Consider the following 18,539-nt stretch of genomic DNA (forward strand, 5'->3'; position numbering starts at 1 on the left):
CGAGATCCCTTTTATTTTGGTAAATATACAATGCCTATGGTCAAATCCGAGGACAAATGGCACCAGGTGGGAGCAGCTTCAATGCCACTAGAAGTAGTTAAAGAGCTGTAATTATTCTAAGCCTGGGTGGAACTGACAGATGGTATTTGGCATTGAAGGTGTTAATAATTCTGAACGATTGACATGACAAGGCCCCACCCTCATACTGGGAGGGTGTTGTCGCTGACTGCTGACATGCGGATGTCCAGGTAAGCAGCTGCAAGATCTAATATGAATGCTGCCTGACAGGTCGAGTAGGAAACTACATGGGAGATGACCTGCAGAAAAAAGCAGTGCGAGGGCGTTTCTTGGCAGCATGACAGTGGTCAGTGCAGGTGTTCACAGCCCTAAAGCAGACTGAGAAGTTGTCTACTATGCTGGGCAAAGGGCAGACACTTGTGTGCTGAGGATTACTGGAGGAGGACATCTGAAGCAGCAGGAAAGGGGTGGAGAGGAATTAGCAGGACTTCCACTGATCATTGTGAAAATCCTTTCTCAGACAGTCTCGGAAACTCTTGGACATGTTTGAAGATGTGAAGTGTGGCTGAAGCGAATACAAGAATCAGACGTTTGGGTTACTTTTGGATTACTTGAACCTAAGCAAGATGATGCGATATAAAACAGCTTCAACAGTGACGACGACCTCAGAGACTTCCCAGAAATCAGTGAGTAGATATGCTTCTTTTGAGATACATATATGTTAACTTCCTGAATCACATATTGATATTATTTATTTCTCAGTAAGGGTACACTCACCGTTGCGACAGGGTATCCAGCAGAGAACAGCCTGCCAAATTTTGCTGGATTCTACAGTTCACCGCTAGATCCCCTTTGACTATAATGGGGTTCGGCAGTGATCCATCCACTTTCCGGCATAAATGCCAGAAAAAAATCGTTGCATGCAACGTTTTTTGTCCAGCCGTCAGCCGACATTTGTGCTACTAGATCAGGCATGTCACAGAGGCAAACGTACCCTAAGAGTGCGGACTAGTGTTGAGCGAACTTGTGTTTTAAGTTCGGCGTCTAAAGTTCGGGTTATCGAAGAATTGCGTTATGGATTCCACTAACACGGGCCATAACGGAATTTAGAATTATTCTTCAATAACCCGAACTTTAGACGCCAAACTTAAAACACAAGTTCGCTCAACACTAGTGCGGACGTATAGCTATGGCCACATGCGGCTGAAAACAGACTAACGTGGTTGGCACGGTTTTTTAATTTCATTGATAATGGGCACAATATTTTGCAGATAAGCAGCAGTTAACCATTAATAGCCACATAATTTTGCAGGTAAAACTGCGCGTGCTTCCAAAATTGTGCATCAGTTAACAATTTGAAAACGGAATTGAGCACATGGGTGTCCGTACCCTATGGGATCCTACAGTTAGGTATAAAACGTGTGTCAGATCATTTAAAATTTTTATAGCAATAAATCCCGGATATGAGTACTGAGAATATTATATATATATATATATATATATATATATATATACATATATTTTTTAATGGCTTATATTGCACCAGCGTATTCCACGGCGCTGTACAGATATTGTCATCACTCATAGGAAGACAGTCAACCTATCAGAATGTTTTTGGAGTGTGGGGGAAAACAGAGCTCCTGGGGGAAAGCTACACAAACACAGGGAGAACGTACATACTCCATGCAGATGAATCAATTTGTTGGATTCAAAACCAGGACACTAGTACTGCACGGCAACTCAGCCACCATACTGCCCATAGAGATGTATATACATCTCATCCATGGACACACAAATGAACCTTTCTGCCCCCATAGTAATGGTCCTCAAAATCTGCTCTAAAAATCTACAGTAGCTATTGCAGAAGACAAGTCATAAAGTGTAAGCAAATAATGGAGTTGCTTCAATGAAGTTTATTTCCACAAACTGAGAGAACATGTTAAATTGTTAAAGGCACATGGACTAGATAGAAGAGGGTCTACCAATCAGGATCCCCATCTATGAGAAGGAGCAGCTCTTTGCTGTGGTACTCTGCCCTAACTGTTCTGGACTCATTAAAATCTTGTACTGTATGGTCACCCATTCATTTTAAAGGGTACCAAAATACTAAATTAACCCTGCAGTGGGGGGGGGGGGGGGGGTCACTGGGGTTTGGAGAAGCCAGCCGAGGCCTTGGAGAATGACGCTGCCTTCTCACAGCTCACCCTACTTCACTTTTATTGATCATGTGGCCTAGGCGCAGATCAGTTCTGTTCGAGTGAATGGGCCTGGGCTACAATACCAAGCACGACCGATATATGTAACAACCGACAATGTACAGCGCTGTGACAAGTAAATTGTGAAGAGGGCAAAGCGTTCACTGGCGCTCCACAGCCTCCTCAAACAGCTGATTGGCAGGGGTCCCAGGTGGATCCTGGGTGTCAGAACCCCACCAATCAGATACTGATGACGTATCCTGAGGATAGGTCATCGGTATACCAGTTGGAGAACCCCGACAAACCTGTCGTGTTAATATTTAGCTCCCCAGCTCTACCTTTTTGAGCATTCACATCTATGGTAGCAGTCTAGCTATTTTAGGAGATGGATTCTGTTATGAATAATGTTATAAAATAATGCATAAATCTCCTGGATTCCAATGCAAAATCTATTTTAAAGCCCCCCAGCTACCATGTGCTAGCTATATTAATGCTGTCTACCTATGTCCATGAAGTCTTTCAGGCCCCATCAGGCACTAAAATCAACTATTAACTCTGCACCCCCTATAGCTACCCACCTGCGCACAATCGATTTTACCCTACCTTCATATTGATTTGTATTGTGTATTGTATCAAGAATAAAGACTTTGCTTTGGCTATTAGTATAAAACATATCAATGTTGGTAAACCATAATGAAAAAATGTTGTGTTTTATGTATTTCCTAAAACCCCACAGTGATATGTGTGGTTCAATTCAGGGGTTATCATATGGACACCAAAATGCATTCGTACTATGGCGGTCTTAGAATACAGCATAAATGTGGAACACAATGTGGAGACTTATCCATGAAATGGCACCAGTTTTCTGAAGGCTCGTAACACTTGCATACAGTTTATAATTTTGTGCATATTTTAATTCATTAGACCCTCTCCAGAAAATGAATGTGACCAAACCATGTAGTTTCCAAGCTTCAAATATGACGCACATACAGCACTATGTGCACTATCAGTTTTGCGGTCTAATGTCTACACTTCAGCTTTCTTGAAATAGCTCCTAGGCATCTTGATAAACCTTGGCTTTGGCCGCTTTTTTCATTCCACTTCTGAAGTGTCCTTGTCAAACATACAACCTTCATTTTGGAATGCTGGATTGCCGCATCGCCCTGTGTACGATCACACGGATGACTAACCATTACTAAACTACGTGTACAAGACTCAGATACTGTTTATGTAAATGTACAACGTCATAAAATGAGTTCTATGTAAAACTATGCTACCTGTGATTAGTGATTTGTCCAATATGACAGTGTGTGACAGTGTGTGGCTTTATTTGTCATCTCATTACATCTGTACAGTAGGGGGGAGATTTATCAAAACTGGTGTAAAGAAAAACTGGCTTAGTTGCCCAGAGCAACCAATCAGACTCCACCTTTCATTTTGTAAAGGAGCTCTGAAAAATGAAAGATGGAATCTGATTGGTTTCTGTGGGCAACTAAGCCAGTTCTACTTTACACCAGTTTTGATTCATCTTCCCCTATATATCACATCTTAATTAATTATATTTTCACATATCATTTGCTGTTGGCCGGTTCCAGAATGCATTTTAGTTTTGTTGGCCTAACCTTTCCATTTTAAGTGGAGCCGGATGACAGCTAATGTTTATGGTGAGATCCTGGCTATCCATGGACAGATGGTGTCAGGAAAGAGAAGGATCAGGAGAGCAATGAATTTTAATGCCCACTCGCTTTCTCTTGTCTCCCCAGTGAAAACACATGCACGCTCAGCCTAGCACGTATGTGTATGGGGGAGTGTAGAGAAATAGCTGTTGGCAGAACAAGTATACGACCAGAAACTACTGAAGGTGTCTGGGCACCTTTACAATGTAAATAGGCAAAATTTGTGTATCACTGTGGTGTCTGGGGCTACAAGTTGACATCAGTGCCCCACAGTACCTCATTTGTCTCGCAGTGGTCAAGGAATGGAATTTAACACTTGCAACTGGGTTCCCCCACAAATTTAAGGGAATGGATCCAAGTAAGAGATGAAAATAATGCTTGTAATTATACTTTCCTGCTAAAAAACCCTCTCCTCCAAAGAAGCACATTCATGATACCTTACATCTGCACCATGACTAGATTCATAGCATTTTTTGCAGCTATTTGGTTGTGTTTGAAGAAGTCACAGATATAGCATGGGCTCACCAAGATATGTGTAACCCCCCTCCCCATAATAAACAGTAACTAACATTATTAGGTAATTAAGCACCTAGAGTATTTGTGGGCCTTCAGGCCGATACATTGAATATTAGTTTATGGGCAATATTAGCAGGAGAATAAACATTGACCTGAGGTTTTTCAAGGGAACATACTCACTAGCTTGTTCTGTTACTTTTCTAGAATTTCATGTAAGTGATAAGTAAATATACATTTAGGGGGGACTTTATCGTTGTAGGTGTATTTGTGGCTTTTTAGACTAGAATTGCTTTGCGCACCTGTGCCAAATTTATGAAGATGGCACTCAGTTTTATAAATTTGGTTCAAGTGTCAATTGGTTTTGCAACTGTCAGTTAAAGTATGCCAGGGGGTTGTCTGGAGTGGAGATGCATCTTTTTGTGACTTTTTAAAAAGTTGTACATCATAAATGAGACATAAAAGTGTTCCAATCTGTAACCCAACCAACTTTTTACTCCACTTTTGAGGGTGGCAAAGCTCATCAAAACTTGCAAAAAAAAGGAGAAAAATCACTTGTGACATTTTTACTCCACAAAACTGTGATATTTGATAAATATCCCCCTTAGTCTACATAAATCTATGTGTAAAAGTCCTTTTACATGGACCAATAATTAGGTCAATTATTTGGGATGAACGTTTGTAGGAATGCTCGTTCCCGATAACTGGCCCTCTTAAAAGTGACAACAATCACCGGATGAACAGGCAAACAGCATTCAGTCGGTACCAAAAATCATCATTTCTGGGCAGCAGATTGTCCTGTATAAACAGGGATCTGCTGCTTAGAAACAATGATTCTCTATGGGGACAAGCAATCGCAGTAGCAATTGCGTGTCCCCATACAGAGATGATGATTGCTACATGTAAATGCAGCTCTCCGCTACCCTGAATATATCAGGAAGGAGATAATTATCAGGAATATTTGGTTTGTTCCTGATAATTGCTTGTAACATTGGTCCAAAGGGACCTTTAGTAACAAAGTTATGAAACCCACACAGTAGTCTCAGACCCTCCACCTTTCCATTCCCAGTTATGCTTGCATAAAAGGCAACAGATAAGCATTTGGCATCCAGGCCCTTCTTATACAGTGATATGGCCGTCACAATCCCCTCTGGCAGTGAGTCCCATGGTCTTCCTGCTCTTATAGGAATGAACCCTATGAAAGTGAAACCTTCTTTCCTTTAGACGTACAGGATTTCCTCTTGTCATGGTTACATGCCTAGGTACAAAAAGATCATTAGAAAAATCTCCGTACTTTCCATATTTGTACATTGTAATTAAGTTAGAAACCCCTAAGGTTTCCTTTTTTTTTAAACGTAATAACCCAAAGTTTAAGGGTACGGCTATGTGTTGCAGCACCTAAGAAAGGCCCAGTGCGGTCAAAACTGTGACGCCCTGATTGCTTTTTAACTGTGAATTGTTAATGTTCATGGGTAACCCACAAAACTACGTACAGTAATCATTAACAATGCACAGTGATAAAACGATCAGTTTGTAATAAACCACCCAAATACTGGCATGGCTAGAAGGGTTGCACAGTTCTAGCCACACCACAGCTCCTTCTGCGCGGCTGCATGGTCTCGCTGTGTGGCCATACCTTAATAACCTGTCTAGGTACTGCAGTGCACCCATTCCCTTAATTACTTTTTTTTTACGTTTTTCCTCCTCAGCATCTACTCTAATTCAGCTTTGTCATTCTTATACACAGGTGCCCAAAATTGTGCATTCCATGTTGTCTGACTAGTGAATTGCATAGAGACAAATTTATGGGGGTCAATGTTAGTCATATTTCAGGTGCAGATTGAGGCGCAAAGGTTAGTTGCGCGGCAATCGGTGACTTCTCCCCGCTTACGCTAGGTCTAAAAAAACTGTGAATGTGGCGTGGGTGGGGAATTGCCTGTCTCAGTTACCGTTTTCTACGCCTTTTTCAGGCGTAGAAAAATATCTAAATGTAAGATAGTCCTTATAAATGTGCCCCTATGTTTTTGTGATAAGCATCTTTGCCTCTTTTGATGCTTCCCATTGTTTTATTTGGCTTGGTATCAGCTGCCCGACAAGGGTGGTCAAAGTTCTGTTTACTTCTAACTAATGCTGAGTGTTTTACAATTTTTTACATAATTGTTAATCTTGTTTCCATCTGTAAAGGCAGTCTGATATTAAGAGACAAACGTCAGGGTACATAAGAGAAAGGGTTTGGATTTTTATAGCACTTTTTGGAATAAATGCACTTCAAAGGTTAGGATGCCGTGTGAGGCCTAAAAAGATGGAAATAAGTAAGAAATAGGTTACATTATTAAAGACATCATTCTGTTAACCATATCAGCCATAAGATCCTCAGTTCTCATGGCTTTGACTTCTCGGGATCTTGCTGTAACTAATAATTTTATTACAAGTCACGTCATTCAATGGTAATCACTCTTCAAAAGACGCAATTTACGAATAAACTGATCCTATTGGGTTAATTCCCTCAATTATGTACAAAGCTTTGAAAATTAAACTTTCTACGTTTTTTTTTTTTTAAATGAGCAAAATAGCTATAACTGTTGAGCAGATAAAAGAAGACTTGTGCTGGTTAATCAAATGATTTCTTGTGAGTCAGCTGCTGTGATCATCTGCTCTGTACTGTGCGTAAACTCTGTCTTGGGAGGACAGAGGCTTAGGGAATGTCTTCACGAGTGCTTCAATTCTCTACAATTTGTTTTGTTATTGAAGCAATGGGATTTCTGTCACAAGTTGAAATAATTGGCATGTATTCCATGTTTCAATTGAAACAGCAATGTAAAGGTGTTGTGTTTCCATGCAGGAGAACGTTATTTCAGTGCTGAAAAAGTCCTGCATCCCACACTTTACTCTACATCAGTGATGGTCCGTTCGCAGTGTTCACCAGCGAACACATGCGGACTGCCATCTTTAGTAAGGTAGACTCACCCGTCCTGCGATGCACAGGTAAGCCCTTACCTGTGCTGGTCTGAAATCAAATGCAGTCACCGGGAGCAGGCAGTTCCGAGAACAGCCGCCGGGGGGCCTTCATCAGGCTGTTCTCGGAACTGCCTGCTCCCGGTGACTGCATTTGATTTCAGACCGGCTCCCGGCACAGGCACAGATAAGGGCTTACCTGTGCATCGCCGGACGGGTGAGTTTACCTTACTAAAGATGGCAGCCCGCATGTGTTCGCTGGCGAACACTGCGAACTGACCATCACTGCTCCCCATCATTTGTGACAAACTCTGTGATGGAGCATTAAAGGCATTGTCTCACTTCAGCAAGTGGCATTGTCTCACTTCAGCAAGTGGCATTTATAATGTAAAGAAGGTTAAGGGCTCTTTCACACCTGCGTTATAGTCTTCCGGCATAGAGTTCCGTCGTCGGGGCTCTATGCCGGAAGAATACTGATCAGGATTTTCCTAATGCATTCTGAATGGACAGTCCGTCCTTCAGGATGCATCAGGATGTCTTCCGTTCCGGAACGGAATGTTTTTTGGCCGCAGCAAATAGCGCAGCATGCTGCGCTTTTTGCTCCGGCCAAAAATCCGGAACACTTGCCGCAAGGCCGGATCCGGAATGAATGCCCATTGAAAGGCATTGATCCGGATCCGGCCTTAAGCTAAACGTCGTTTCGGCGCATTGCCGGATGCGATGTTTAGCTTTTTCTCAATGGTTACCATGGCTGCCGGGACGCTAAAGTCCTGGCAGCCATGGTAAAGTGTAGCGGGGAGCGGGGAGCAGCATACTTACCATCCGTGCGGCTCCCGGGGCGCTCCAGAGTGACGTCAGGGCGCCCCAAGCGCATGGATCACGTGATCGCATGGACACGTCATCCATGCGCATGGGGCGCTCTGACGTCATTCTGGAGCGCCCCGGGAGCCGCATGGATGGTAAGTATGCTGCTCCCCCGCTCCCCACTACTACTATGGCAACCAGGACTTTAATAGCGTCCTGGGTGCCATAGTAACACTGAAAGCATTTTGAAGACGGATCCGTCTTCAAATGCTTTCAGTACACTTGCGTTTTTTCCGGATCCGGCGTGTAATTCCGGCAAGTGGAGTACACGCCGGATCCGGACAACGCAAGTGTGAAAGAGGCCTAATACAAGGCACTTATAAATGTATTGTGATTGTTCATATTGCCTCCTTTGCTGGATTCATTCATTTTCCCATCACATTCTACACTGCTTGTATCCAGGGGTTATGACCACCTTGCAATCTAGCAGCAATGACAGTGCTTGCTCACTATAGGAAAAAGCCCTGGCCTCTCTGGTGGCTGAGACCGTGGGCGTGCCTATAAGCAACATGGCCAGCTATTCTGGCCATGTTGCAGTACTGATATGAGTTGGCAGGTACGAGAGTTGGGGCACATGCATGGAAACCTCTGGAAGCAAGCTGTGTATAATGCGATGAATGAATGTGAAAAAAGAACAAAGCCAGAGGCAATATAAGCAATCACAATACATTAGTAAGTGCCTTGTATTAACTTTGTCTATATGATCAATCCATTTGCTGAAGTGAGACAACCCATTAAAAGTGTAGGTCAATTTGCTTAAATTAACGTCAAAAACCAGATCCATTAAATGACAAAGAAAGTACATGTTCAGGTACCCATACACATTAAAGTTGATCAAAACAGGTGATTTCAACCAAAATAATCAGCCAACCTTTGTCAGATAAAACATCTTTAGTTCAATAAAAAAATGTTTATGGACGAAAGATCTTTCTTTGAAAGAATGTTCCCAGAATATCTTTCATTCTTTCCCTATGTAACTGAACTTGTACATCCAGTTTGGACAACTGTAACGGCCAATATGGACTAAAATGTGTATGGCTGTGTCTAGGAAATGATCAACTTCTATCCAATGTGTATGGCTAGCTTTAGAACTTGTTTTAAAGGTGAGCATGTCATGTTAAAGATTTTACTACTTTATATTTGTCAGCACAAATCTAGGACCCTGATAATTATGTTATTGTTGGGCCCCTGGATAACAGGCAATTGTTCAACTGAAAGTGAAAAATTCAAGATGGCAGCTGGTGATCACTACTGAGTTTTCACTTGCCCTTAACATATCTTCCAGACAATAAGACCATTATTAATTTCTAGGTTTATTGTTCCTTTAAATAGAACATCTTGTTATTCAGTATGTAGACTGTGGCACAACTAGAAATGACCGGGTCTCACAGCAAATTTTTGAACTGCCCCCCCTCCCCCAGCAACTTTTTTGCAACTCCCGACTCCTGTGCAACCCCTACTCCTAAGGCTAGTCAAGATCGCGCTCTCAGTTGAGACCCGTCAGCCGCTCCGTCAGTTTCCTACAGTCTCACTGTACTGTATGTAATGTAATTGTATAATACTGTTGAGTGGGCCCTGACAATACAATCTTTTAGTCCTCCTCCTAGGTGGGCCCCTTTTAAGTTTGGGTCCCAAAGCAGCCGCTTTCCCTTTAGTTATGTCCCTGTATGTAGACAATAGCCATTCCTGAACCTTGAATACCTCCATAGAACAAGGACAAAGTGAGGGCTGGTAACATTTTTGAGCATGTCTCTTGCTGTGACTCTGTGGAAGTATAGAAGGGAAGCTGACACAAGCATTTCCTGTATATACACAGTCAGGATCAAAGTAAGAGTACAGCGGTCCAGCTATCATACATCTATTGTTACTAATATATTTATCAGTAAACTGGCTATTTCCGCCTTATTTATAAGTTTAATAAATATGATACCATACAAATCTCCTCAATATCATGAACTACAGTCAAGAAATATAGATGTTTTATTCTAGCTGCTGAAGTCAACGTATCCAGGAAAGTAAAGTGATTTTATGGTTGTGGTTCCGTGGTACTGTTTACACCCCTAGATGAAAGCTATCCAGCTGAATGTCATCTCTGTGGTCTGATTTATTATGCATTGGTAACTTTTGTTATACAGGTAATGCGATATGCAATTCTTAAGGCTACTTTTGCCATATATGTTGGGGTCCAGACCAACATCGACTCAGTCTGCATACCCCAGATTATTAGTGACCCACTGATACTTTCCTATTTCTCCTAGTTAATGGTATCATGCCATTTTAATATATTGTTTTGTAAAGATATGTATATCAGTTATATTTTATGCCTATTCAGCACTGATTTTCTTGTGCAGGTGTGTGGTATTCTTTACATGTTTAATGATGATCTCCGTTAATTCGATTCTCAAAATGAATCATACAAAATTCAGGTCCATTACAATCAGGGCTTTTTGAAAAATTTGGGTTGAATTTCTGAATTTTGGAATCAATTCACTAATCTCCAGAATAAATAAATGCAGAAGGTATTTGCTACTAAAATCAAATTACAAAATGTAAACTTCAAACTTTCATCAATTTATTTAAATGTTGTATTTAGTGTTTAGCACCGTCTTCTTGAAGACTCGGGTCCTGGGTTTAAATCCAACCAAGGGCAAAATCTCCATGAGGTTTGTAAGTTCTTGAGGTGTTTGCTCCCACCCTATAAAAAACTTACCAAATATGGGTCCAGCGTGTGCCTGACCTGCGTGTAAATCAGGACAGTCTCTGTACAGTTAAGTGGTGTATGTGCTATATAAACACCAAAAAATATGACAAACACAGTATTATGAATAAGGTGGTTTCTATCTCAATTTTACAGTCTATGTTAGGAAAAAATATATGCATGTGTTGTTTTTCAGTCACATTTATCAGTTACATGGCCTTTGTGCTGCTCAGTCCCATTACTGTAAATGGGATTGAGCTACAATGCCAAGCTCAGCCACCATACAATGTACGGCAATGTGCTTGGTATAATATTAAAAGGGTTTCTGGTGAGTGCTGCGGCCTCCTCACAGCTACCCAAACACAGCTCTGTACATTGTATAGCAGCTGTAGTTGGTTCTGCAGCTTAGGTCCACTCACTTGACTGGCACTGAGCTACCTATAGGCCATGTGACTGTGACGTCACTGGTCTAGGAAGAAAATGCGGCAATCACTGGAGCGTTTCAGCCTTTTCAAACAGCTGATCGACAGCTCTAGGAACAATATATAGGGGGGGCACATAAGATACCAAAGTCAAAAATGGGGGGCACTAATAATTCTCATCACTAAATCATACTACTGAAAAAACGAAATAAGTATATATAAATAAGATTACAAAATACGAGAGTATTGCGGTATGCAGGGATACCTTTTTATTGTACTAACCTAATACTTAAAAGACAAGCTGTCAAGAGTTTTCCTATCTTCCTCGGTATTGCTTCAGACCTGGGAAAGAGAGAAACACTCTAAAAAAAATTCTTTATATTTTAAAGCAGTTTCAGCAAACACCAGGGCTGTGTAAATAATCCTATATATTAAACATGTCACTAAAGAAGACCAATGAACAGACGCTCACAGGCTTATTCACAAGAGGGTGAAGAGTTTGGAGAAGGGAACAATCTAGGACGACATAACTGAATAGGAAAGTGAGCTGAACTGGAGAATGTAGTCCTATATTGTTCACTTCTCCTGACTTCTCCAAACTCTTCACCCTTTTGTGAAATAACCCTGTGGGTGTTGTTGGTGTGTGCAACTAATACTACTTATTCTGCTTTTAACACAGAATGCGGTGGTCAGGGGTGCATGTACCACAGGGGGCGCTGGTCAGGGGTGCATGTAACACAGGGGACGCTGGTCAGGGGTGCATGTACCGCAGGGGGTGCTGGTCAGGGGCGCATGTAACACAGGGGGCGCTGGTCAGGGGTGCATGTACCGCAGGGGGCGCTGGTCAGGGGTGCATGTAACGCAGGGGTGCTGGTCAGGGGTGCATCGCAGATAGAAAAGGTACTTCTGATGTGCTCTGTCCTTGTGCCTTCTTCCTCTTGGCGTGGTGGCAGGGGGAGGGGCGCACAACAATGTTTCCTGATGTTAAATCCCCAAGCCGTATTATTTTCTGCCTCTGCAGGTCCTGCTAGGCTGAAATACACAGGCAGCCAATGGCAGTGCTGCCGTCTCCCTCCCTGCCAATAGCAGCTGAGGTGGGCGGGGGAAGATTCACTTGGCTGTTGACTGCTGTGGAGCCTGTAGTGAAGCTGGTGGGCATCATGGGCAGTACTTTCAGTTTGGCAAAACTGACGGATCGCTGCTGTACTCAGGGCCGTCTTAAATTATGATTGGACCCTGGGCAAGAATTTACTTTTGCTCCCGGGATCCCGTCTTCCCACACCCTAGCATGCAATCACGCCCTCCACCACAACACACACACACACACACAAAAATCCACACACTTCGTAGCGTAGTAAACTTTAATAATGATGAGTGGCCACTAGAGGTGTTCCTTGGCAGTAATGTAAATACTGCCTTTTTTTTCTGAAAAGGCAGTGCACTGTTTACAACTAAAAAGCTTGCAGAGACATGCTATAGACACCAGAACTACTACGTTTAGCTGTTGTGGTTCTGGTGACTATAGTGTCCCTTAATATAGAGGGGAAAAAGAATCAGCACAAAAGTATCAAATGAAATGGCTGTATCATTATTCTAAAAATTAAAAAAGCACAGCTGACACAAATATATAGTATTTTGCAGATTCCTTTTTTTACTATGTGCAGATAGTACTGTACTACTAACCCCTCCATCCACCCCTACATACAGGGTAATACAGCACCACATACCCTTTACATCCAGTGACGTCTCTTCCCTCTTTCAGACCAGACCACCATTTTTCAGCCATTTCTCATCTTTGCAGTTTGACAAACAAAATCTTAGTTTACTACTTTTCCATCATCCTCCAATCATCTGGACAAATAATCCTACAACCCCCAATACTTTGCCGCTGTGCTCCACAATACTATACTGCAGAAACAGATAAACCCCCCGATAATAGTAGTACCATGCAGATAGTGCCCTTCAATAATTATTGGAGTATATAGTCGGCTGGATCACAAATGGCGCAAGTAACCACCTCACCAGGCACTTAAGTAGAGAATGAAAAATCTTCTTTATTGCATATTCTTTTTGCCATATAAAACAACGCGTTTCGGGGGTCTAGAGCCCCCTTCATCAGGTTAAAAGGCACCCAGCAAATAGTGCCCCTGACACTAATAGTGTAAACATAATGTCCCCCCTATAGCTACGCCCCTGTTTGGAGAAGTCCAGATATACGACATCCATTGATTCTCTGCGGTCAAGTCTTACCTTCTCATAGAAACTGATTAAATTAGTTTGACATGACTGATCATGAAGCCATGCGGCTATAGCGTTATTTGCTTATTTTCATTGAGGTACTCCAAGATAGCATCTCTTAGAAAACCTTCAAACAGTTTACCCATGACAGATGTTAAACTTACTGGACTATAGTTTCCGGGCTGTTTTTGGATCCTTTTTGAATATTGGCACCACATTTGCTATGCGCCAATTCTGTGGAACACTCCCTGTCAGTATGGAGTCCTTAAATATCAGAAATAAGGGTCTGGCTATAACATTACTTAATTCTCTTAGGATACGGGGGTGTATGCCATTTGATCCTTGCGATTTGTCTATTTGAATCCTTTTAAGACGCCGCTGTACTCCTTCCTGGGTCAGACAGGCCACTTTTAATGGGGAATTTACTTTTATATTCAGAATTTCATCTGACAGTTTATTTTCCTCAGTGAATACAATGGAGAGAAAAATATTTAATAGCTTTGCTTTCTCCTCATTGCTGCCTGCAACTCCCCCCTCATTACTCTGTAAAGGGCCGATACCTTCAGATTTATACTTTTTACCATTTATATAATTAAAGAACATTTTAGGGTTAGTTTTACTCTCTTTGGCAATCAATTTCTCGGTCTCTAGTTTGGCTGCTTTTAATTATCTTTTACATATTCTATTTTTTTCCTTACAGTTTTTCAATGCTTCCTTGCCACCCTCCTGTTTTAGTGATTCTTAGTGATTCTTTTTGTCATTTATTGCTTTCTTTACAATTCTATTTATCCACATTGTTTTTTTCTTGTTCCTTACCCCCTTTTATTCCCATAAGATATGTACCTCTCACAATTTGATTTTAGGATAGTTTTTAAAATATCCCATTTTGTAGCTGTATTTTTATTTTTGAGGACTTTGTCCCAGTTAGTTAGGCCTATGGCCTCTCTTAGTTGGCTAAATTTTGTTTGGTATTTTTGTTCCTCCCTGAGGAAACAATCTGGGAATCAGACCCCACCAATCAGATACTAATGACCTATCCCAAGGTTTGGTCATTGATATTTAATTCCTGGAAAACCCCATTTAAAATGTACATTAATTTTTTTTACGCTTATGTAATCTATCTGTTTTCTTTTTCACATGATTTTAACATTTCAAATTGAGTAGAAAAGTAGAACATCTATTTCATGAAGTAACTTACTAACCATAAGGGCCTGTTCCTTAAGGTAAAGTTCATGTGAACATTGAACTATGTGTCATCCCTGTGAGATTTGCAAGTCAAAGTGCAGGGTTGGGATCTATTTGTTACTGGAACATTACAAATAGAGAAATAGTGCTTTGCTAAACGGGGCTTAATGTGGCAATGGCAAGTATAAGCAAGGGAGCTTTTCAAAGTGAGTTCAGAAACGTCATCTCACTTCAGACTAAATCTCTGTAACTTCCTTTTTAGATTTAGTTATTGGCTTATAGAAACTTCCATAAGCTAGTTACTAATGTGTGTCTCTGGAAGGGTTGCCTTGGAATGAACTGTCTTGGGTATATATTTTCATTGGAACATAATTCAGGACTAGATTTTATTGAATGGGAAATGAAAATATTTCAGAAATTCGCTTTGAATATATTTATTTAGATATGAAGTAAGTTACATTATACACTTAGGGGACCATAATAAAGCAAATATCTTATCCACTGGTCCTACAGAAGCAACTCATTAAAGTATAAAAGCATAAAAGTATACAGACATAGTTAGGGCGCATGTAGAACCATAGACTGGCTGGATTCTGCCCATCTCAGCCTTGCACAGAAGTCACTAGAGAAATAGTGTGCAACTTGCAGCCCTCATACTCATTTGGATAAAGATACGGCCTTCCCTCAGTCCACAACACATATCCACATAAACACACTCTTCTGCCCTGCCATATTTATTGCAAAAAAATAAATAAATCACTGATTAAGCACCAGCTTGGTTGTTGCTTGTCATCGAGAATGGTTCAAGTTGACAGGACAGTGAAGGTAATCATACATTAATATTCAGATGGACATCTCGTGATCAGGCCAAAGCCTGTGATCCGGTAATCTCACCTTTCTGCTTCAAGACAAAGTGCACTGTTTTATTGGAAACCCTGATGTGACATGTGAGTAAGAAGAGTGACGCACCAAGTAACCACAGATAACCAATACTTTTTAGTTACAGTCTTCACATAGTAACTCATTGATTTACAACTACAATCCAGATAAAGAACAGGACAGTGGAATAATGAGGTCACGTAAAACAGAAGTACTGGATTTAGTTGAATATTATAAATCAAAGAAAATCATTTAAGAGCTGGAGTAAAGATGAAACCCCATGGCTGTCATGTGCCAAACACTTTGCTGACACATTGCTCAGGGTGGTTTTCAAATGAATTAAAAACGGCCTGTTTTTGAGGGCAAAATGGCTGTATACCTGTAAATTCAGTGGAAATTACCGTAATGATCAGACCCTTTAATGGTAGTGAGGACCATAAGTTGCTGGACGTCTGGGACACTGCAGGGAAGTAGTCAAAAACTGCACTGATGCTATTCGGGACTGTTAATGGACATGGTTTTTGTGTTTTGTATAGAACTATAATGCAGATTCTGTAGCTCTATATAAACTTTATCAGCAATAGTGTGTATGAAGACCACATGAATTGTGCAGAGTGAAATGTTAAAAGAAGAACTTCAAGGCTTTCGCCACAGAATAAAACTGGTCACGCACTAAAGATTTTGAATGGTCAAAAAGGCAATTTTTAGTCAATTTTCTACCAACTGTCTGTGCCTTTCCATGACTTAACCTATCATGACTGAAGCAGACCGAATGCAGTTATCTGTTAAAAAGTTAATGGTTGAGTACCTTTTTTTTTTTTACGGCTGTTGTGGAGTGCAGTCAGTTGAAATTTGTTCATGCTAAATGACTGTTCTGCCTCAATGGAAGTTCAGAGTAGGCCACAGATCAAGACAGAGATCTTTTGTCAAATTGTCATGCTTTTGTTGTGTCAAACCGCAACCTTCATAGACAACCATGAAGGACAAGTTGGCCTACTTAGGTGATCATGTTCCATGCTGCCTTATATGAAGGTCCTCTGTGATGTAACGAATAGTATTGTAAGAAAAAGAATCAAGTTTAAAGGGGTCCTTAGCGCTAAAGATATTGTTGTCCTATCCTATGGATAGGTCATCAATTTCAGATTACAGGCAGTCCAACATTTACCCCCCCCCCCCACAGTTCAGCTGTGGTTTGCGGTCCACAGCACCAGGAGCTATAATGTTTACGGAAATAGAGGCAGACAGATCCATACACTGTGTAGTGGCCGAGCTGAGGTACTGCCACTTAGCTCCCTTCAAGTAAATGACAGTTTAGCTTCAATAGCGCAAGAAACGACACAGTGTATGGAGCCTTCTCTTTCTGCTCCACATGGTTAGCTTCCAGTGACACAGCAGTCTGAAACAGCTGCTTGTTGAGGGGCTGGACAGGGCCGGAGCAAGGAATTTTGGTGCCGTAGGCAGATGAGGAAAATGGTGCCCCCCCCCCCCCCCCACCTTAAAATAACCAACAGGGCGAACAAAAAAAAAAAAGTACCCTCCTAACCTCATAATACACAGTTCAACTGCTGCAAAACATCACAGACACCTCAGCTGCTGCAGAACATCATAATACACCCCCAGTTGCTACAGAACCTCATAATACACACCTCTGCTGCTGCAGAACATAATAGAGTCTCATAGGACACATCTCACCTGCAGAACATCATACTAGAAGGTATGTATTATGATGTTCTGCAGCAGCTGAGGTGTGTATTATGAGGTTCTGAAGAAGCTGAGTGTATTACGATGTTCTGCAGCAGCTGAGGTGTGTGGTAATTCCTCAAATGATAGAATATGTTCTATTCTGTTCTGTATTGTGGAAGGAATAGTATTTTGCGTAACACGAGTGAGAAATATGCGTAACACGCATGTATCATCTCATACATTGGGGGCATACTGCTAGGATAAGTCACCTGATGTCTGATAGGTTCTGAGACCCGCACCTATGCTTAGAACGGAGCCCGCAAAGTGAAGGAAAGTGGACCGTGTGCCCTCCATTCATACTTGACACGCTGGGCTATTTTCCAAACTTCTACAGAAATGAATGGGAGGCTCACTGCGGAAGAACCGCCACGCTCCATTCATTTCTATGGGGCTGACAGAAATAGCCGAGCCAGCAGTCAGCTGTTTTTGGTGCTCTCACAGGAATGAAAGAAGGGCGGCCGCGCATGCATGGTCTGCTCTCCTTTACTTTGTGGGCTCCGTTCTAAATATAGGTGCAGGACCCAGAGGTGGGACCCACACCTATCAAACATTGGGAGCATATCCTAGTGGTATGCCCCCAATGTATGAGATGAGACGATCCCTTTTATCATCACAAGACTAGTAGGGCTGGGCCTCTGATGCCTCCCCGAAACCGTGCCTTTCCTGCTAATTTATTCTCTGCAGACTGCCACTGTGCCTGCCCTCTGCCCTGTCTGTCTTTTTGGCTCACTCTTGCTTGGGTGCCCGTCTCCCATATTTCAGGTAAAGGAGCCGGCTGTTTGCACCAAATCAGTCGCGAATGACCCATCACTAGTGACTGCCTGCCTCGCTTCCTGGGTGCTGCTTCCCACTGTCCCGACCCCGTACCTAGAATTAGGGAGGAGCTTTCTCCTTCACACTGATGGAAGCCTCAAGCTAACTGACAGACCAATGAGTGCTCATATCAGTATGAAGGGGAAGCGTTCATTGCCTACAGGCAGCCCACACTGAGACAGCTTGGCTTTCTTCTCCCCCGCACTGCCGATGCTTCCTGAATCCCACTCACTTGTCCTACACCCTAACAATGGCGCCCTCATGTGCAGGTAGCCTGCCACCAGCACTTCTTCCTGCCATGTCTCTGTCCAGCCCCCTAGCCAGTGATGATGCTATAGAT

The 18,539-nt window shown here is 42.0% G+C and overlaps 1 protein-coding gene across 3 annotated transcripts in view; it reads left to right on the forward strand.

Annotated features, from left to right (window-relative positions):
- Positions 1 to 226: 226 nt before the first annotated feature.
- LOC122927654 (myocardial zonula adherens protein) overlaps positions 227 to 18,539 on the forward strand; it is a 124,669-nt gene continuing 106,356 nt past the window's right edge. For 2 of the 3 annotated variants that reach the window (XM_044279699.1, XM_044279701.1), the window contains exon 1: positions 255 to 704. In XM_044279699.1, the coding sequence (XP_044135634.1) occupies positions 645 to 704 (60 nt within the window). In that variant the 5' untranslated portion in view covers positions 255 to 644. The other variant, XM_044279700.1, reaches the window with a different exon arrangement.

This window comes from Bufo gargarizans, chromosome 2, assembly GCF_014858855.1.
Source record: "Bufo gargarizans isolate SCDJY-AF-19 chromosome 2, ASM1485885v1, whole genome shotgun sequence".
NCBI lineage: Eukaryota > Metazoa > Chordata > Amphibia > Anura > Bufonidae > Bufo > Bufo gargarizans.